The 22,390-nt window shown below is 32.1% G+C and overlaps 2 protein-coding genes across 3 annotated transcripts; one reads left to right on the top strand and one right to left on the bottom strand.

Moving 5' to 3' along the window:
* Positions 1–1,577: 1,577 nt before the first annotated feature.
* Positions 1,578–12,365, bottom strand: LOC139524055 (uncharacterized protein NKAPD1-like). The gene is made up of 5 exons (XM_071318607.1): positions 12,307–12,365; positions 10,136–10,219; positions 8,693–8,907; positions 5,130–5,222; positions 1,578–3,030 (listed from the first exon to the last, which is right to left on the bottom strand). Exons 2-5 carry the CDS (start codon positions 10,199–10,201, stop codon positions 2,379–2,381), a joined length of 1,026 nt encoding a protein of 341 aa, XP_071174708.1. The 5' UTR covers positions 10,202–10,219; positions 12,307–12,365; the 3' UTR covers positions 1,578–2,378.
* Positions 12,339–17,876, top strand: LOC139524054 (PIH1 domain-containing protein 2-like). 2 transcript variants are annotated; one of them, XM_071318606.1, is made up of 5 exons: positions 12,339–12,405; positions 14,375–14,565; positions 15,278–15,401; positions 16,499–17,082; positions 17,723–17,876. In XM_071318606.1, the coding sequence occupies exons 2-5, from the start codon at positions 14,377–14,379 to the stop codon at positions 17,858–17,860; spliced, it is 1,035 nt and encodes a 344-aa protein (XP_071174707.1). In that variant the 5' UTR covers positions 12,339–12,405; positions 14,375–14,376; the 3' UTR covers positions 17,861–17,876. The 2 variants fall into 2 exon arrangements, with proteins under 2 accessions (XP_071174707.1, XP_071174706.1); XM_071318605.1 differs by having other exon boundaries at positions 12,349–12,460.
* Positions 17,877–22,390: the final 4,514 nt, after the last annotated feature.

Below are 22,390 nucleotides of genomic sequence, written 5' to 3' on the forward strand. Positions count from 1 at the left end.
AGTTACACCATCGACTCCAGATAGTAATTTTCTGTTTCCCATTCTGCAACTTTCTGGAATTTTATGATTCATTTTTAGGGATTCTAAACACCTAGGTTTGTGTCGGAGTTCCAAAACAAACATGGCAACTGAAAACTTTACCTTAACATTATTAGGCCCTTTTTGAGAAAGGAGGGAACAGGTTTATGAGACACACACAGTGTACCTAAAAGCAAACATGGATACTTTTATTTGCAAACCCCTTGGTAGAAGCATCTCTCCTCTTCTTTAGGGGTGTTTTGGTGTTTGAGAATCGCTGGCCATTTCAAACCAAAAAAAATATGTGCTGATTCTCCAACAAGAGCAACAACTGCTGAGATTTAAAACAAGAGGTTTATGCACAGATAAAGTGATATGTCTTCTGGGTTAACATTCCTTTAACATAGCCCATTTGAATTTCAGCTCAGTGCTTGGAATAGAACAAATTTATTTCATCATAGTGAAAAAAATCCACAATTAATGCTCCAGCCATGATGTATAAACCTTATAAAACAAGTTGTGGTAAGATTACAGGAGACAACTATACACCAGCAAATTATGTAAATGGAAGCAGCTATAGGTCACTGTACAGCCTTCAATAATAAGTAAATCAAACACTGCATACATGTAGCTAATATTTAATGACAACTGGTATCTATGATAAACAGATTCTCTTGTTTGAATTGTTTTAGATTTTGTGATGCTGGGGACTTTATTGGTTACTATGTGGTATGCTCATTTTAGAAAGCGATAACATTAATTTTACATGTCCTTGTATATAAATGTCCTTTTGACTTCTGGAAAGTTGTGTCACTGGCATTCATACAACATATGCTATCCTTCACTTACAGCAGAGTAATTCAACCTTGATTTTCCTAATACAAATTGTCCACTTCATTTTGTATTTGTAAAACTGAATTTCGGGACAATTTTTATTTAGGAAAAACATATTGTGTACAGTGATCATCATGTCTGATCATCTCCCTTAGTATTTGTTTGTTCAATCTTTGTTTTCTCCTTGAATAAACTAATCATAGATACTAGGATTAAACTTTGTATTTAAGCAAGATGCAGGTTTCGTCTACAAAAGACTCATCAGTGACGCTCGAAATCCAAAAAAGTTAAAAAGGCCAAATAATGTATGAAGTTGAAGAGCATTCAGGACCAAAATTCCTAAAAGTTTTGCCAAATACAGCTAGTGGTAGAAAAGCCTTAGTATTTCAAAAATTCAAAAGTTAATTTATAAATATGACCAGATCAATGATAATTCGTGTCTGACTGCTGGGCTGGTGAGACCCTCTGGGAATTAAAACTCCAGCAGCAGTGGCATTGACCCAGTGGATTTTCTTGAGAATCTTCATGCTAACATGATGCTACCCATTCACAAATAAATTGAGGTGTATATATAGACATTCTACAATCTCTCTGTTGTAGGCACTTTTCTGGTTCACATTAATAAAAACATCACAATAATTTCTGAATTAACAGTTTACTGGATTATTTGGACTTTGATGCTTAGTTTGTGAGAGGAAAGACCAGTAAAAGCATGCCATATACAAATAATGTGTAATTCTTTTTATTCAAATGATTTCTATCACTCATTTTATTTATATTTAAACAAAGTCATATGCTTATTATAACAAACAAATGCAATCAATTTCATTATTTTCAAAATTGATTTAAGTAAACATTAAAGTACTGTCCAGTCATTATTTATTGTGGGACACCAGTTTTCATGGGTAATTTTAATATTGAAATGTTCAAAGAAGTACAAATAATGTATAGTATTGTAATACATGGAATAAAATATCCACAAATATAATTGAATATATAGTATAGAATTGTGTGATTGAATACACAGTCTGAATCAAATTGAGATTCTATGCCCACATTTCACCTTACAAGGTTATGTTCTAATAATAATTACCTCTACAAATAAAATTAATTTTGATGGTATGTACCAATTAGACAAATCCTAATAACCCCTAAACTAGTATTTTTGAAATAGTTAGTTTTCCTTACCCTGTATCAAACTAATGAAATCATACTTCTAGCTATATATATAGTGAGCCAGTCATTTTATTTAAAAAGTAGAATTTATAAAAAAAAAAATTATTATAAAATATGCAGATATGATAAGTTTATCAAAATATACTTATGTTTGTATCCAGAATCATTATGCAACTTAAAATAGATTAACCTAGATATAAACATGGTTAATGCTAATGCATAAAAAAATCATGTTCTACATCATACATGTATGTTTTTGGCATTAAAATACAATAGCTATTGCACAACCTGATACAGTCTATTTTTTTTTAAATCAGCTGCCAAACTATGTTGTTCTGAAAATCATAAAATTAATCTGAATCAGATGATTCTGAACTAGAATAACTCCTAAATCTCTTGCGATGTTTTCTTCCTTTCGATCTCTCTTTATATATTTGACTATCATCTGGACTACGGTCATCTCTACTATCTGATTCACTCTTTTCAAATTTTCTGTCTGACAACCTGTCCCTACTAAATTTTTCATCAGCTCTTAGTTCAGAGGAACCATTATTGTCGTACGCATCAGAATCTGATTTCCTTTTCTTTCTTTTAAAGTTCTGATGAGATTCTGATTCGGAAAATTCACTTCTACTACTTTCATGATATTTCTTATTATGTTTTTTATGGGAGTATTTGTTCAAACTATGATGTTTTTTAGACTGCTTATGTTTGGTTCTTTTCGATTGGGACTCAGATTGATTGTCATATTTATCATTTTTTGAACTACGGGTTTCTGAATGTTTTCTTTTTCTAGATGAATTGTCAGAATCTTTCAGTTTATTGCTTTGATTATCTGATTCACTATCACTGCTATAGTCTGGCGCTTTTGTCTTTTTTCTTTTTGAATGCTTTTTATGTTTTTTGCTTCTCTTATTCTTACTCTCTGATTCAGAGTCGGAAGTGTAGTGTTTTTTACTCTTTTTTCTCTTTTCTTTTCTCTTATGTTTCCCTTTCTTTTTCCTGAAAAAATAAAATTTTGAAAACTTTGAAATCAAACATAAATATAAAAATATTTCAAAATTAGACAATTAAATTTATTTAAAAGCACATGGTCTACCAAATTTAAATTACTTTTTGAGACGATGCATTTTGATAACGATTCATAAAATGATTTCAAACTTTACTCATTTCATTTACTGTAAATTCATAAATTATTCGGCGTTTTCCATTTGCCCCGATCTGCATTTCATTTGCGCCGATTTTTTCTTTCATTTGCACCGATTTTTTTTTTCATTTGCACCGATTTTTTTACAGGTAAATTACAGGTGAATAGATATAAGAAGATGTGGTATGAGTGCCAATGAAACAACTTTTTTTGTTTTCGGTTAGCCACTTGTACAAATGAAATGAATTTTCAATCATAACATGTATATATATAGCTGTTGTCCCCTGCTCACCACGGGGAGATGGAAGAAGGACCACAAGAAAATCTCCAGACTTTTTCTTTGACCGTACCCGTGGTTCATAGCCTCTGACTTTCGGTCATCTGCCACGTGGTTATGCTCGTTTTGTGTTTTGATAATAGTCAGACTATCAGAATTGGTGGTGACTGGATTTACACGATTGTATGGTTCATTAGTAAGATATGTTTTAGGACACTGACCTTCCGATATGTATGATCGTCACTGATTAAAGAATTGACTCCTCGGCTTAGTTTCATTGTACAATATGTCCATCATGTTTCAACGAAGTTCCAGAACAATATGAATCAAAATTAACTAATTAAACATAAGTGAACAACATTTATAACCAGATTTTACCAATGGTATAGTACATGTACAAGTATTAACTTACCCGTAAATCTAATAAGAGCAAATATAAAATCGGTGCAAATGAAAAAATGAAATCAGCGCAAATGAAAGAATGAAAATTTCCAAAATCGGCGCAAATGTCATACGCCCAAATTATTGTGTGCATTTTTAATTGCGATTTTGGCATTTAAGAATAAAATGCAACTTAATTTTTGCAATACCAGAAAAAATCCTGTTTAATTCATATAAAAACTTCAAAATCAGAGTTTAAGTTATTGCGATTATAACCCTGTTGCATTTTTGCAATAATAAAAACATCAGAATAATTTCTGAATTATATAAACTATAACATCTCCTTCTCATAAACCTTAAAATGATGAATCACACCCACTGATTTGAACCAGACCTTGTCTGACAAAGGAGTAGGTCCAGTAAGACCCCTTTTCGGCCCCAAAATATAGCAGTTTTACAAAATTGTTAAAATGTAAACTTTAGTTTTTATTGGAAAGTTAAATGCTTCTGCTACATACATATGGGCTGTTTTTGAGAATACAATGCACATATATCGGGTACTTGCATCATTAAGTCATGCTAAATTACTGAAATCTTCACAATTTTAGCATTTTAGTTAAATTTTTAGATAGTTTCAATCTAAAATGAAAGTGGCTGCATTGTGTTCATTCTTAATATTAAGTTGTATTTGATGATAATAAATAACATATATATAAAGGTTGAGGATGAACACGGATGCGGCCACTTTCATTTGTGACAAAAACCATCTGAAAAGTGACATTTTTTTGCATACATGTATTTGATAGATTTTTCATATTTGAGCTTGAATCGGAGCGTTTTTAATGACTGAAGCAGTTAAAATCTTTCACATAAACTAATTGAATCAAGTGAAATAGACACGTAAGTGTTTAAAAAGTGTCCATAATCTTTCGTCAGATGAACCTGAAATTTGGGGCCAAATTCTGCCCTTACCGGACCTACTCCTTTGACATAAAAGAGCAGTATGTAAATTCTGTAAAGTCTTGCCCCATTACTTTTTCTCTATTCATAGCAGTTTTCAAGATGATAGACAAAACTCATCATTTTACCCCTATGTTATATTTTTACCCATGACAGCCTTTTTGGGGGTTTGTAGGGAAGGTCAACTGACACATTTTTTATACTTGGCCCATTAGTTTTGATTTTAGTAAAAGTTAAAGATGATGAAAAATGTATGCCGAGTGATGAGAAAAGCTCACTTGTTTTTTCAGCCAGGTGAGCCAAAAAAGGATTTATAATGAAGTGACTCAATCTTACGTTTTCTTTGGTTTCCTGTGTCTTTCTTCATCCTCAGATCTGTCACTGTCAAAATGTTTAGGATACATTTCTTTAAAACCACTATGACCCCATCTGAAATAATATATACAATAACTACACTTTTGTCATTCTTAAATTATTAACTATTCATATACAAAATTTTCCCATTGTACTTACCACATAAATACTTAAAGCTGGGAAGTCATGGAACTATTTTCACAAAAAAAATATTACTGAAATGTTCATGAGTAGCTACATTTTGATTGTGCAGTTTTAAGAACGTCATATTTTAATCAATCAATCAAAGATAAAAAGAATACAGAAAATATTACATAAAATACACATCTGACAGAGATTTATACATAAAAAATTAATTTAATAAAATGTTCAAAATTTCATTACAAACTCCACCATAACGTCAATAATGGGAGATAACTCTAACCATATTTGCTGGATAAAAGATTGAACAGTGAATGAGAACTTCTTTATTAGTACAAATTATTTGCTGTTTGCATTATTCTCTACTCTCTTTTAGTGACATTCATTATTTTTGTTTTCAGTTCTATGATTTAGCATTGTGAAAATATGGCTAAAGGTGAGAAGCAAATTGAAGGAAACTTGTTTACACCATGAAAAATTGTGAAGTATTCTATGGAACCATGTTTCTAGCCTGCTATTGATATTGTCAGAAAAATATAGTAATACAAATAATTGTTAATTGCCAAAAAGTAAGTTCATATATCAGTAGAAATTATATATTGAATTTTTTTTTAATTAAGTAAGAATAGAATTTTTTGAGGTTAGATAATAATCTTGATAAAGCTTCTATCCAAGTTTCAAAACATTCAATTAGGGTTCAACAAATTATTAATGTCTTGAAAGCGATATCCAGGAATGTGAATATTAACTGCAAAAAATACTGACTCCATTAATTAGTAATTTGAATACTGAAAACTGAAAAAGAATGTTTTCAAATTTTTGATTCAGGCATTATCTCTTTATCACAAAAAGCCCCTTCCAAAATTATATATACCCCGGTAGCTTTAAGAGTTATGACAAATTTTTATAGTTAAAAAAACTTCTACTCAGACTGCATCAATATGTTAACTGCATAAAACTAAGTCAATGTATCAAAATCTTAAAAAATACCCCCAAAATATCGTCAAAATTTTGACTCACCATTTCTTAACTATAAGTAAGCTTCTTCCAAATTTTTATAATATTTTATGAAGATTAGATTTATGTAAAGTTATTGGTGAAGTTGGTGAAGTCTAAAAAAAACTTAAACCCCACACTTTATCTTTGGAAATGTTTTAACTGCACGTGCCAAGAAAATACATGGAAGTCCATTTATATTCTACATGTTAGTACTGTACACTATGTGAATAAAATGCTTCACTGAGTGCAGCCTGAAACAACCGCAGAAGTTAACGTTTAACCCTAAGCCGATGGGGCAAATTTTGATACGATATTCGAGCTTGATACTGACTGAATTTTGATGTGATCAAATTTTTGACATAAAATAGGTTTCTGACACAAAATAAATATGGTCAGATTTTTTAGATTTTGCAAATTTATATAGCAATACTGTGCAACGTTTGAGCAATACTGTGCAATTGAAGATTTCTTCTTGAAACTTTTCAAACTAGATGTGTCAAAGCGACACGAATGGCCCCGTCTCAAAAATTTGGAAAATCTGCAATTTCAATAACACATGTGGACACAAACAGGATGGTAGTCCAACATATCAACAAGAGGCTGTCACAACGACAGCAAACCGGATTTATTAACATTTATTTGTGTCCTGGCAATATCACAAGAACCATTACTGATGAATGTGAAAGTGAAAATCGTCAATATCAAATTTGACCTCCATTTTGTCATCAGTATCAACATATTAAAATTTGAAAAGCTTAGATTGAATGGTTCATGAGTAAATGCAACAACGTGAATGGAAACGCCATTTTACGATCTTTCAAGAACCATAACTCCTGAACGGTAAAAGTCAAAATCGTCATTATTGAACTTGACCTCTATTTTGTCATCAGTAACAACATATAAAAATTTCAAAAGCTTTGGTTGAATGGTTCATGAGAAAATGCACGGACATCACTGGAAACACCATTTTTCAATCTTTCAAGAACCATAACTCCTGAACGGTAAAAGTCAAAATCGTCATTATTGAACTTGACCTCCATTTTGTCATCAGTAACAACATATTAAAATTTGGGAAGCATTTGTAGAACAGTTCATGCGTAAATGCACGGACATGACTGGAAACTCCGTTTTTCAATCTTTCAAGAACCATAACTCCTGAACGGTAAAAGTCAAACTCGCCATTATTGAACTTGACCTTCATTTAGTTGTCAGTAACAACATATTAAAATTTTAAAAGCTTTGGTTGAACGGTTCCTGAGTTAATGCACGGACACGACTGGAAACTCCATTTTTCAATCTTTCAAGAACCATAAACTCCTGAACGGTAAAAGTCAAACTCGCCATTATTGAACTTGACCTTCATTTAGTTGTCAGTAAGAACGGTTCCTGAGTTAATGCACGGACACGACTGGAAACTCCATTTTTCAATCTTTCAAGAACCATTACTCCTGAACGGTAAAAGTCAAACTGACCTTCATTTAGTTGTCAGGAACAACATATTTAAATTTTAAAAGCTTTGGTTGAACGGTTCATGAGTTAATGCACGGACAACATTTGATTGCCGCCTGCCCGACCGACCGCCCGCCGTACATCCCCAAATCAATAACCGACATTTTTGTCACAAAAATCCGGTTAAAAATCAGCTCAACATCTGGAGGCGTATACAAAAAAAAGTCTGCATAACTGTGATTGTCAACAATATTCACAAGTTTTAAACCCCTCCTTTTGGCAAAAATTAGCTAGGCCGAACGAAACTTAAACTTGATTTGAAACTCATCATGAGTAACTCACATACCAAAATTCAGCCCAATATCTGAAAGTGTTAAGAAGAAAAGTCTGTATAACTGTGATTTTCAACAATTTATCAAAGTCGATAGCCCATAATTTTGTCAAAAATTAGCCGAGCAGAACAAAACATAAACTTGATATGTAACTCATCATGGTTAACTCACAAACCAAAAATCAGCTCAATATCTGGAAGAGTTTAGAAAAAAAGTCCGTATGACTGTAATTTTCGACAATTTATCAAAGTTCAAAGCCCGTAATTTCAGCAAAAATTAGCAGAGTGAAACAAAACATAAACTTGATATGTAACTCATCATGGTAAACACACATACCAAAAATCAGCCCAATATCTGAAGGTGTTTAGATAAAAACTCTGTATAATGGTTTGTTGCGGAATGACGGAATGACTGAATTTCGGAATTACGGAATTACAGAATTTGGGACAAGGGTAAAACTATATGGCAACGACAACTTCGTTGCAGGGCCATACAAATTTTGAAAAAATATGAAGTTATTGTCCAGAAACCCATGTGTCTTAGGAAGACGTCATCATACCATGATACAATCTCAAAGTCTTTTTTGCAGTTGTATAAAAATTAAGGAACACTATTACAATATACCTATCAGGATCATTTTCTTCTGCTTTGTAAAGCTGTCTTAGACAAAAGGTACTCCCAGGTTCTTCATCCATATGAGCTCTTTTACTTTTTCTACTGGAAAAATCATCATTCATGTCTTCTCTTTTATCCTGAAGAAAGGAATATTTGTTGTCTTTCTCAAAATCTTTTGTTCGATGATGTTCCTTAAGCTTCCACATGTTAGCCTCCTCAACGATCTAAGACATAAGACATAAGACATAAGACATTTTATTTCACTAAAGCCCCCACATGGGGTATGTTAGTACAACATTTTTTAACAAACAATAAAGGTGTGAACATATTTACATTAGAACAACATGGTTAACAAAGGTGCAATAATAGTATATATAATTAATGCAGATATTTGACAGGAAGTACAAATTATAGTAACATGATTAAGCACATGTATTAAAAGGTTTTAATAACACTTTTGCAAAATTTTGCTATTCCAGTAAGTGTAAATAAATCTGATGTATTCATCAATTCTTTAAATTTTAAAACATTTGGGTTATTACATATATATTTAAAGGTAAAAATTTAGCTCTTACATTGTTGAAAAAGGTACATTTGAATAAGTAATGAAACTCATCACCAAGTTCATTAGCATTACAAAGATTACAATGTCTTTCAGTTCTATCAATATTAAAAAATCTGCCCGTTTCAATGGGCAATTTATTACTAAGGCAACGGAATTTTACATAAATACATTCTTAGATCAGATGGTAACACCTATAAATATTTCTCAAAACAAAAATCAGATTTGTATATCTGTAATTAAGACATTTTGCAGAATTCATAACATTATTACTCCAGTTCAACAAAAATTTATCACTTAAACATTTCTCGACATTCTTACTAATATTATCAGATTTAGCAATTATTTGATCATCCCACATTCATATAAAGTTCTTTTAATTTCTAACAACCATTTAGAGTGATAGATACCCCTTTTACTAAGGTGATACAATATAGAATACAGTGTACATGTATATGAATTTTTTTCTCTTTTACCATACATGATACGTTGCCAGAAACCAACCATTCTAGCTTTAATTAATATGTAATGGTATTCTACCCAATTCTCCATAAATCATACAATGTCGTTGAATGAGCAGTACTTTTTTTAACCTTCAAAATTATTTTACAAAATTGCATATGTAAGTTTTCTATAATATTACAATTTTCAAAACCCCATACTTCTGCACCATATAAAAGCAATTTAATACACACAAACTTTCATATTGCTGAAGACTGCACATTGACCTACAGTTATCTTCTCTTGTTAATTTTTATCTCTGACATTGAGTTACCATGGTTACTCATCAATGTATTCCCATATCTTTTCTATGAAAGACAGCCATTCTCCTAGAGAAGGGGTATCAAAACTCAATATAAATCTTTAAAAGTATTAATAATTATAAATACCTTGTTGTGACTACCAACATGTCTAATGTAATTCCTCAACAATGTTTTTGCTGCAGAATTTGTCATCTTGTGGAATAACAACTTCTGAAAAATAACGAGATTTTCATTCCATTTCAAGGCTAAGTATACATGGTATACATGTCATATAAATAGGACAATATATCATATCTAAAAAAAATTAAATGCATTAGACATGATAGATATTAGAATTTGCTGAACTGCATCTGAATATTAAATAACTTGAAAGTAGATGTAAATACTAAAAAAATATATATAAATATAAACATCAACCATGTCAACAAACCATTGAAACTCATATTTTTGGTGGCCATGTTTCTCACACTTTTGTTTGTAATTGAAGAAATAAATGTCTCAGTCCGTTAATTTTTTATCATGGTTTTTAAAAATAAATGGGGAGTGTGTCAATGGGACACAGATGATGCTCCCGCTTGCATTTTACATTATAAAGGGACATAACTCATGTAACTCCAGAACAATAAAAGTGACACTATCCAACATTGTACTTGATCTGAGTTTTGTGGTTATAAGCATTGCTTATAAGTTGCATAAAATTTAGTTCTGGTAACTAAAGAAAATAGAAATGAAAATTCAGCAATTTTCCCATTTGTAAAAAGGCATAACTCTAGAATGGTTAGCTGCAGAATCGTAGCTCTTAGATCCTTATGTTATTTTTCACTATTTGCGAACCTGCAAATAGTGAAAAAATAACATAAGGACCTTAGAGCTAAGGTTCTGCACCTAAAGAACAGTACTAAAAGTGACGCCACCAAAATTCATAGTTGATCTGTGTTTTGAGGTTATAACCATCGAGTGTAAGTTTCATAAAATTTGGTTGAGGTAAACTAAACTTTATATAGAGAATGGAAACTAAATAATTCAGAAACTTTTTCATTTGTAAAGGGGCATAACTCTAGAATGGTAAAAGAGAGGCCAACATATAATTCAAACTTGGTCAGTGTTTTGTCGTAACAAGCATTGTGTATGAAGTGACATGTATATAACATTTGGTTGAGACAACATAAAGTAAGAGAACGAAAACCAATTTTGGAACATACAGACAGACAGACAAGGGTAAAACGGCTACTTTGAAGGCATGAAAATAATCAAACCAGATTAAACATTGTCATTGTTCTAAGCCAAATAAATATAGAAATATGTTCTTTAATCATGTGCATCATAGAAAAGTCTATGTCCTCTTTATAGTCCAAATAATTATGACGTCTAGGAAGGATAATAGTTTGTGAATTTCGCTTTGACGCCTTCCTGTCGATGTAAAGGCCCGTTTAAGGGAGTCCCATTGGGGGGTTTAGTCCGATTCCTGTATCCCGCTTACACTATATACATAAGCAATGCTCCTTTTTTCTGTAATTAACCTTGTCCCGCTAGATTTCAATAGGGCTCTTCACCGTTAGTTCGGCCATATTGGATAGGGGGCAGATTTTCATAATGGAGATAGAAATGGTGTGAAAAATACGGGAACGCATCATTCAAACAGAGCAGTTGCTTAGAAACATGCATAGGATTTCCGATACTTTCATACTATTTCCACCTCTTTCAAAAAAATCTGCCCCCTATCCAATATGGCTGAACTAACCGTGAAGAGCCCTATTTGCGTTCACGGCACAATAATTTGACTTTCAAATGTCACATTTACAATAAATCGGCAATCCCACATCACGCTTCTAGACCCCAATGAGACCCACTTCAAAGAAAGAAATAGACTGTCCTCTTCAACTTCACGACTTTTATTTCATAGCAAATGCAAACGTGACGACCAGTTATACATTTTTGAGAATAAAAATTACATTTTAAAACAAGCTTTTTGTCAAGCATAAAAAGTTATGGACGAGACGACTGTCATACTGTGGCTGAACTGGTATGTGGCCAAAACTACCAGTGGACGAAATGATTAATTACATATTTCATTTACGGTGCAGTCCGATGTGTTCGCGCACCTAAGACTTCTGACAGACAGCTCTAGGGGATAATTTCCACTGTATTTGTAGCCGAAACGTCTGAAAAGCAGTTTCAGCCAACTATCTACACAAAAACAAAAGTAGTAGTTTAAAGACAAAGGAGAAGGTGCAAAAATACCTTATAAAGGGATTTGGTTGTCCCGTAAAAACAAAAGGAATGAAGTTTTCACTTACGAAAATATTACGTTTGTGTAGAAAATAGTTGTCCCCCTTATACACACATTCTAATGACGTAGAGCGCCGTCTAAGGACGCATTCTACAAGCAGAAACAGGTGCTTGTGGATATTTATTTCATATGACAAACAAATAGAGTTCATACATAGTCAGGTAGCTTTTAATTCCCTTATATTTCTGAAATTAATCTTTTTTGAGATGGCATATTTTTGTATTTTTGTAATAGACATGATAGAAAGGGACCAACTAGGTGTCAAACTTGATTGTTCTGCCTGGCACTTACAAATAATCAGTCAAAATAATATTAATTATTACGACTTGAAAAGCTAACATTTTTTTACAGTGTCGATGTTATGTGTCAAGGCAAAAAACAACATATTAGCCTTTCAAGTCGACATAATTATTTGGACTACCTGGGACCAGAGACATGTGCCCTTATTCATCGCGGGTCCCTCTTCATATTATGATCTTATATGTTACTCTCTCCCCCAGATCTGCCATTGATTTGGAGAAAACAAAAATCTGCCATAGATTTGAGTTGTTTGGCGTTTGTAACGTCACATTTACCATAAATTAGGAATCTGCCATAGATTTGGAACCTGCCATTATGGCAAGCCAAAGTGGACAAAAAGAGCTATTTTCTAATATTAGAAAATCCTTTTCTAATATTAGAAAATCATTTTCTAATATTAAGAAATCATTTTCTAATATTAAGAAATCATTTTCTAATATTAAGAAATCATTTTCTAATATTAAGAAATCCTTTTCTAATATTAAAAAATCATTTTTTAATATTAGAAAATCACTTTTTTATATTAAAAAATCATTTTTTAATATTAAAAAATCATTTTTTAATATTAGAAATAGCTTTGAAAGCGTTTGAATGAAAAGTATTACTTGGATAAAATAATAGTTTCTCCCTTTTAACTTTAAGCGTTTTATGACGTCATTAATTATCCTTAGTGCACTAATAATAAGAAATATGGCGGATGCCATCCTCCGAGTTGTTCGGGAAGCCAGAGCAGTCCTCAATACAGACAGTAGCAACTAACCAGCAGCAGGAATGGCAGATGACTTCGTGAGAACGACTTCTCAAATAGCTCTTTTTGTCCACTTTGGCTTGCCATATGCCATAGATTTTAGTCCTACATATATATATAGTCAGAGGCGGATTTAGGGGGTGGGGCCCCCACTTTTCTGGGAAAAATTTGGTTGATTATAAAGGGAGTCACTGAAGCATGATCACAGCGGGCCCCCTCTTAGGCAGTCAGTGGGCCCCCACTTATGAAAATTTCTGGATCTGACACTGATAGTACTGACTACTTTCATTTGGCCAACCAATGAACTATTCTGTTTTTTGTTGTGCCAACATTTGTATATATGTTTCAGTTTGCCCAAGGTTTTAAGTTGAAAGATGGTTTTTAAATGTTGACCTAGTCCATATAATTATGACATTTTTATGACTTTTTAAAAAAAAATTAGACGGCTTTCTGTTCAACCTAAATTGTAGCCTGTAGCCAGTGTAGGAAGTCATAACAGCAAAAATAAAAAATAGCTTTCTTGACGTCATAAATATTTGAACAAATGACTTATTGTTGGCAATGTATCATCACACATGATGATAGTCAACATGGTTAATACAGACATAATCGACAGAACCCAATTTCAGTTGTTTTGGCACAAAAGGTTAACATGATTTAATATCTAAACGTCCATATTAATTTCTTATCACTGAAGCATTTAAATGTGATAAGGACAAGAGCTTGTTTTGTTCCAGAATTAATATTTTTTCGTCCAGTCCACAGATCTGCATCACTAATATATATAATCATTGCTAATTGAAAAAAATAAATAGAAGAAAAAAAAATGAAACAAAATTTAAGTTGATTTGATTTGATTGTTGGACAAAATAAAGGGTACATATAGACATGATAGAGTAAAGATCTTAGAGTATTTTAAAAAAAGGGGAGGGACAGGAGGTTTTGGGTAGATCTTTATAGAGTAATATTTGTTGGTTATGTTTTCAGTTTATTGCTCTAAGTACATTTTTCTTTCATTTTTACATAGGTATGGCAAACATTGGTGATTTCAGTAAGGAATCATTGTTAAATCAAGCACAGAATGTATGGTCAATGTTGGATGAGATGGCAGAAAGTAGTCCAGAAAAGTACAAAGAATTTATCGATAAACAGATGAAAGAAGCTAAGGAGTATATGAAACCACCAGAACCAAATATGTGTGTGCAGAGTAGTTTACAGGTAAATGAGCACCAAAAATTCTCATACATGAAAATTCTCATATATGAATCTGTGGTAAAATTTAATAGAGACCTGACAAAAATGCCTTTGAATGTTAAGGTTATTTTTGAATATAAGTTGTTTGTCTTGTCTTTTCAGAAGTTGCCTTCTTTTTCCATAAATTGTCATACTCATTTTCCTTTTTAGTGAAAGAAAAAATAATTTTTAACAACAATTCTATGTGAAAATATAATGATTACACATGTCAGAATCATTCTTCATCTCACCTGATGGCAATTTTTTTCAGATGTAACAATAGATTTTTGTTATGTGAAACAAAACTAAGTAAGGGGTTTAAATTAATGGAGGATCCAGGTCCATGACCTTTTAATTTCAAAGATGGACCTTTAACTTGCAAATGATACCTAATAGGCCTATATAGTCCTTCCATTTCTAAAGGTTATTTTGACACCTAACCTTTCATTTTCAAAGGTGGACCTTTTATTTGAAAATCCAAAAGTCATGGACCTATCATCTCAGTTGCTAAAACTTTTTGAACACCAAGGCTGTCTATTGTTATATTTCTCAATTTGTTTTTCTTTGAATTTACGTCTATTGCACTGTCTAATATTTGATAGGTTTTCTATATCTTTCTCCATATATATATTATGTTTGAATCAAAAGATACTTATAATGATATATTATTCTGACATGTGTTCTGATAATATTACAGGCACCAAAGCAATGGAAACTGTATATAAATTTCTGCAGTTGGCAGCGAGTACCAGAACCTAAAACCACAGACGAATCTATACCAGTTATTGGAACTGATCTTCAGAAAGAAAAAGACGGTTCAGGTATTATCCTGGTACCTTTGATAACTATATATTGTCATTTATTTAGTTCTTTATAAAACACATCTCCACACTATGTAAATACTGGCGTGAATAATCTGAAATCTTAAACCTAGAATTTTTTTTTTTAAAGATGCTTCTTGAAAAAAGTAAAAATTCTGAACTCTGAGGAAAATACAGAATTTAAAGTCTGTAATCAAATGGCAAAATCAAAAACTTGAAACACATCAAACAAATAGATAACAACTGTCATACTTCTGATTTGGTACATGCATTTTTTAATGTAGAAAATGGTGGATTAAACCTGGTTTTATAGCTAGCTAAACCTCTCACTTACTAGCACAACTGTCTGTTTGCAGAAGGTCTAAGGATAAATTATATCTTTTAATATCAGTTATATTGTTATACATGTAAATGTAATTGAGTAATTGAAATAAAAAGTATAAACTCACTGTTTTTCAGTTTTAAAAGTGTAAAATATAACTGCCAAACATGTGTTACAAATTATATAATTAGTTACATGCTTTAATAGAGGTGAATCAAGTACAATATGTTATTCGCATATGAAAATTACATGTTTTAGAATACACCAAAGAAACATAATTTTAATATTAAATATTTGTAAAAAAAAATTTTTTTTTTACAACATCCAAGTACATGTACAATATGTTCATTTGCAACATTTTCAATTGAAAATATAGGAATATCTGATTATGTGTAAATTAACATAATTAATTTCTAGTGAAGAATTAATGTTTAACCTGTTTTTATACCTAAAGTACTTTTAGTTTAAGCTTGACCAAAATGTGCTTATTTTTAGTGCCTATCTTTTTTAATAGATAGATATTTCTTTTTTTTAGTCTTGAAACTATTTAGAAATTGATTCAACTGTAGAACTATCAAGATGAATTTTGGTAAAATAAAATAAAAAAAACTATTTTCATTTTACAAATAAGAATATCCATATATTGAAGCCTAGCATGGACACCATGGACACAGGATAAGATTTTAATCAGATTGAAGATATAGATTAAGTTATTTGAAATTATTATAAGATAACTTTCGGCCATTGAATTTTTAATTTTATTTATACTTTTTAGATACAGTGATAATTACTTCCGTTGCATTTAATCCAAAGATAATCGAAGAATGTGGAAAACAAAACACGACAGAAAGGGATTTGTTAATAAAACTAGCAATCAAATATGTTGAAAATCAGCATAACGTTCAGGTGTCTAGCAATTATCAGATACTTGGTGGAAATGTTGTGTTCAAAGGAAATATGGAGAAATTTATACAAGCATTTAACAAAAAGACTGAAAAAAGTGATAAAGAATTTGACGAAAATATGTCAGAGCTCCAAAAAAACTTTGCTCCTCTCCCTTCAGATGCAAAAGATACAATATTAAATAAATTTGCTAATATTGCTGTTAGTGAGGACACGGGTAAATGTGATCCTGTTACAAAATCACAAAATAGCTTTGATTTTAAAATGCCCTCATCAGATAGTGGAAAGAAAAAGAAAGGTTTAATCGAAGAAATTTCAACATCAACTGTGAAAACTGCATGTCCTAAATATACATTAGAATGTGTGAAAGGATATAATAACATTGAAGAGATAAAAGTCAAAGTGATTTTAGATGGTGTTTCTAGTGTTAAAGAATGTTGTTTAGATATATCCAAGGTAAATATTGAAAATTAATGAGAAGCAGACGCGATACAAATTAAAAACAAATGTCAGCTGTGATCCGCTTTGTCATGTGGATGATGTACACCACACGTTAAGAAATCATGTTTAATTTTTATATGTCGAGTATGAATCATGTAGTTTAAATCTTTAATATCAAGGAGAAAATGTTTGAAATTAAAACATATGGTTATTGTAGCATATTGCCACTAAGAACTTTTTTATTCCTTATAACTACACATGTATCATAGATGTATAAACCCATATATGCCTATATAAAATATAAAGTATCCCCCTTATTTGTCTGACAACTTTTCAATATTTAGGATGACATTTTTATAACCTTGCATAAGTATTAATACTTTTAGTCTTTTAATGCTGAAATTTTCACACCAATTCCTCTATACAAAATATGACCACATTGCTATGGAAATACAACAGTAAGGGAGATAATTTTCATAATACAAACCTTGTAACGATAATTTTGTTATATATGTAATCATGGTAATTGCTGTTCCTGAGTCTATTCTTTACATTTTACAAGTTATTATAAGCTGGGAATCATTGGCTACTGCATATGTTTATCCATCATGTTTACTTTATTAATTAAACTTATGCATTTTTTTCTTAATTTTAGGATGATATGAAATTAGAAGTAGATGACAGATACAGTTTACATATAAACTTTCCACATCACGTTGTAGATGATGAAGCATCAGCTAAATTTAGTAAAAAGACATCTGTTTTAACTATTACTGTACCAATAGTAAAATAAAACTATAAAATCAGAATTTGCACTTTCTGCAGTGGATTAAATTATTTTCAATGAACTTTTGCCAGGCCCAATGATTATATATGGTCACTGTTGTTTTGAAATGTCTTTTTAATGTCACTACAATGGTGTTATTTAGCCAGACCATGTCTTCACGAGTGCACACGCTGAAATGTCTTGCCTTCTTTACTAACCATTGATATTATGTTGCTAGTCCTATATCATGTATATAAAAAGCTTTACTACAACTATAACATAAACTTAACATGATCCATGAAAATGAGGTCAATGTCATATAAACCAAATGAGAAATACATGTACACCTTACAATCATTCAATACACTTAATGTAGTTGACCTTTTGCTTATGGTTTCTGAGAAAGACTTGATCAAGAAAACTAAACATTGACCAATTAACCATTAAAATGAGGTCAAGGTCAGATGAACCATTCCAGGCAGACATGTATAGCTTACAATCCTTCCATACAACAAATTTTGTTCACTAGAATGTATGAGACATTGTAGTTTCAGAAAAACAGACCGAAACACAAAAACTTACATGTAACCACTGAACCATGAAAATGAGGTCAAGGTCAGATGACACCTGCCAGTTGGACATGTACACCTTACAATCATTACATACACCAATTATAGTTGACCTATTGCATACAGTATAAGAAAAACAGACCAAAACAAAACTGGAGGCTCTTAAGAGCCTGTATCACTCACCCGACTTGACTTGGGTTTTTACAATCATATAAACAAAAATAAAATTTGGCTACAAAGTAACAACACTTGACCAGCACCTCCTAAGAAAAGGAATATTCATGCTATGTTTGTTTTCATTCAATTCAGTGGTTCTCTAGAAGAATACTTTAGTATGCATTTCCAATAGGGTCCTATGTTAAACCAAGTTTCATTGGCGGCCATCTTGGATGTTTGATTGGCTACAAAGTAACAACACTTGGTCAGCAATTCATAAGGAACATTCATACTATGTTTGATTTCATTCTATTCAATGGTTCTCTAAAAGAAGACATTTATATGTATTTCCCATAGGGTCCGATGTTAAACCAAGTCCCCCGCTGGCCGATATCTTGGATGATGGATCGGCTACAAAGTAACAACACTTGGTCAGCACCTCAGAAGGAACATTCATGCTACGTTTGGTTTCATTCCATTCAGTGGTTCTCAAAAAGAAGTCATTTGTATGCATTTCCCATAGGGTCCTATGTTAAACTAAGATCCCAGCTGGTGGCCATTTTGGGTGATGGATCGGTTTCAAAGTAACAGCACTTGGTCAGCACCTCACAAGAAAATTCATGCTATGTTTGGTTTCATTCCATTCTGTGGTTCTCTAAAATAAGTCATTTGTATCGGTTCCCATTGCATATACATGTATTGCATACATACATAGTATTTAAGTTTTGTTATAACTAGGCACTTTTAAATGTATTGGCAAACATACTATTCCGAGCGGAGCGATGCAAATTTTTTTTGAAGGGTTTTGGAGCCACTGAAGGCCCAAGAAGCTCTACGGGAACAAATGAAGCAAAATCATGCTGTCTGGGTGTTCCGAAGACCCTTTCATAATCTGAAAATGAATTTTTGTTTTAAGAATTAATAGAATAGTTAAGTCTGTGGCTGCTGATTTTTTTATACTCATGATCAAGTCCATAACAAATTTACTAGATTTCAAAAGGAATGCAACACTAACAGAATACAGAAGGGCAATCAATGAACAAAAGACAAATAAATAAGAAACATTGAATCTAAAAAATCAGGGCTGTAAGTCTGTGGGAAAACAGAACGTTCTTCTTGCAAGACCGTGAACACAATTTGATATGGAGCCAAGGGTTTTAATTTGGTTTTGAAATTTCCTACATATAGTTACGGCCCTGTTAGGGAGCTACCATTTGATTTTTATGGGGGGGCTAGGATGAAATTTGAAAAAAATAGGCAGGACAGGAGTTTTGGGTAAAAAAAAAAGGCAGGATGAGACACTTGCAAAAAAAAAAAGTCAGGATGACAATTTAGGTAAAAAAAAGTCAGGATAAACTAAAAAAAAAAGGCAGGACCGAACAGAGTGAAAAATAAAAAGGCAGGACAGGGATTACAGCTAAAAAAAAATGCAGGACAAAATTTTTCATCCTAGCCCCCCCCCCCCCCCCCCCCCCCCCCCCCCCCCCATAAAAATCAAATGGTAGCTCCCTTAAAATAAAAGTGAGGTAAGGTTTCCTGAGACAATATACCTCAAGTTAAATGAAACCAATTTTCAGACATTTCAAGTATATTTAAATAATATTTATACTTTTGTTATTAAAAAATTTGGAAAGTGTTTCCCGATTTTTTTTTTGGGGGGGGGGGAGATGAATTTATGAAGAATCTGATGCCATCTCATACTTTAGATTCAAGAGCTGCTGAGTTATTTATTTATACATTGCAAGTCAGGTAATTCATTTTCAAACTACCACAGAACAATCCATTTATTTTTGTGATTATCAAGGCTGAGTAATATTTATTTTCAAAATCCTCCTCCCCCCCTCCCACACCAGAATATCAAATGGTCGGTGTTGCTAAACGGCGGAAACGGAAAGAAAAACGGGAAGGAAAACGGACAAAATATAAGGGGAGAAATGGAAAGAACTACGAAAATCGATAACGACTGAATTAACAAAATCATACAACAAATATGTTGACATTTGATCTAGGTCTGTGTGCATCTAAACAATGGGAACTCTCCAACATTATAGACTTGAATAAAACATAACAAAAATCACTCTATCTTTACTAAATATAAACCCAAACACACAAGAGATGATTAAAAAAGTCGACATTTAAGGGCAATCATTATTTGAAAAAGTCTACTTACTATTAACGAAACTTTGACTTGTATGTTGATCTTATCTTGTTGATCATTTTTGTTTATATAATTGGCATAAACACCAGTCATCAATACCGGCGTAAGGGAGCTACCATTTGATTTTTATGGGGGGGCTAGGATGAAAAATTTTGTCCTGCATTTTTTTTTAGTTGTAATCTCTGTCCTGCCTTTTTATTTTTCACTCTATTCGGTCCTGCCTTTTTTTTATTAGTTTATCCTGATTTTTTTTACCTAAATTGTCATCCTGCCTTTTTTTTTTGCAAAGTGTCTCATCCTGCCTATTTTTTTTACTCAAAACTCCTGTCCTGCCTATTTTTTTCAAATTTCATCCTAGCCCCCCCATAAAAATCAAATGGTAGCTCCCTAATACCTGAGCAAGATATTTGTGCATTTGCCCTTATTATCTCAAACAAACATGCATTACCTGAAAGATGATCTAACATAAAGTATGATCTAATATAATGCGTAATCAGATAGATTATTATAATATCATTATGCTTTTCTTAGAATATCCCAGATGCAATTATGTGGCGTCATTAATGATTACGCCAAAACATCGATAATTAAGGACATATTTAAAATGTTATATTTTGAAAAAAGGCCCCATATAAACTGAAATTTAACAGTTACATGAAAGCAGATAAAACACAATGTTGGATTTACTCATTCTTATGCTTCCGCAAGCAACTTCCGCCAGCAAAGAGTCGTGGTAAATTGGACAACATCAAAGAGGTCCAACAGGACGTTGCTTCTGTGGAATCTCAAGGGACTGTTATGGGTCAGGTGTTTTAAGTAAATGATATCAATGATATCTTGAATATTACCGGCTGTTTGGCCAGTAGAAACATCCAAACGTTCAGATGCGTAGTGTAAATTAAAGTATTATTTCGGTAAAAACAAAGAATAGAGAAAAATGAGTTTTCAGTTGTCTCACGGCGACTTTAAAAACTACCAATATAAATAAAAGTAAGTTTTAAATTTCAACTTTCCTCTAGTGTAAACGAATATAAATCCATGTCTATGTTGACAGGCGTCGCATGTGAAGCTGGATCTGTTCAGTATCTTTCCGGATCCACTGAGATCGCCCCAAATTTTGGTGGGATTTATGTTGATCAGCCTTTAGTTTTTATGTTGTGTTTTGTATAGTATTGTTTGTCTGTTTGTCTTTAATATAAAAAAGATGTGGTATGATTGCCAATGAGACAACTGTCCACAAGAGATCAAAAATGAATTTTCAGAGAAGAACTAAGCGGCATGCTTTTTAAAGCAGTGTGCAAAATTTGAGTTTGAAAACCTAGGATATGACTACGAATAACTAGATAAGAGCCCTGTGCAAATCGTATATCCATGTAGGATTCTAATTTTCCACCTCTCTTTTCACATCAATTCGTTATTATTGATTTGAAATTCCAGGAATGACTTATGTAATGCGTTTTCGACGTTAAAAAAAACCGTACTTCAGTATTGCTATCCAGCAAGAAAGGCTTTGTTTAGTTAGTGATTTTCTCAATTTTTACATAAAAATAAAATGTATTCAATTTTCTATTCTACTTCCCGGGTTTCCTTACCAGTTGTTGTCCATACATCATTGTCCCAATAGGTTTCTTGTGTTTTCTTTCCATTGGCGTTATACAAGAAAATATGCAACGA

Source organism: Mytilus edulis, chromosome 5 (assembly GCF_963676685.1).
Source record: "Mytilus edulis chromosome 5, xbMytEdul2.2, whole genome shotgun sequence".
Classification (NCBI taxonomy): Eukaryota; Metazoa; Mollusca; class Bivalvia; order Mytilida; family Mytilidae; genus Mytilus; species Mytilus edulis.

Coding starts and splice junctions, on each gene's coding strand:
- LOC139524055 (XM_071318607.1), bottom strand. CDS start 10,201: ATGACAAATTCTGCAGCAAAAACATTGTTGAGGAATTACATTAGACAT. Junction 8,908..10,135: donor ATGTTGGTAGTCACAACAAG/GTATTTATAATT, acceptor CTTATGTCTTAG/ATCGTTGAGGAGGCTAACAT. Junction 3,031..5,129: donor CACAGGAAACCAAAGAAAAC/GTAAGATTGAGT, acceptor TTATTTTTTCAG/GAAAAAGAAAGGGAAACATA.
- LOC139524054 (XM_071318606.1), top strand. CDS start 14,377: ATGGCAAACATTGGTGATTTCAGTAAGGAATCATTGTTAAATCAAGCA. Junction 14,566..15,277: donor GTGTGCAGAGTAGTTTACAG/GTAAATGAGCAC, acceptor ATAATATTACAG/GCACCAAAGCAATGGAAACT. Junction 15,402..16,498: donor GAAAGAAAAAGACGGTTCAG/GTATTATCCTGG, acceptor TATACTTTTTAG/ATACAGTGATAATTACTTCC.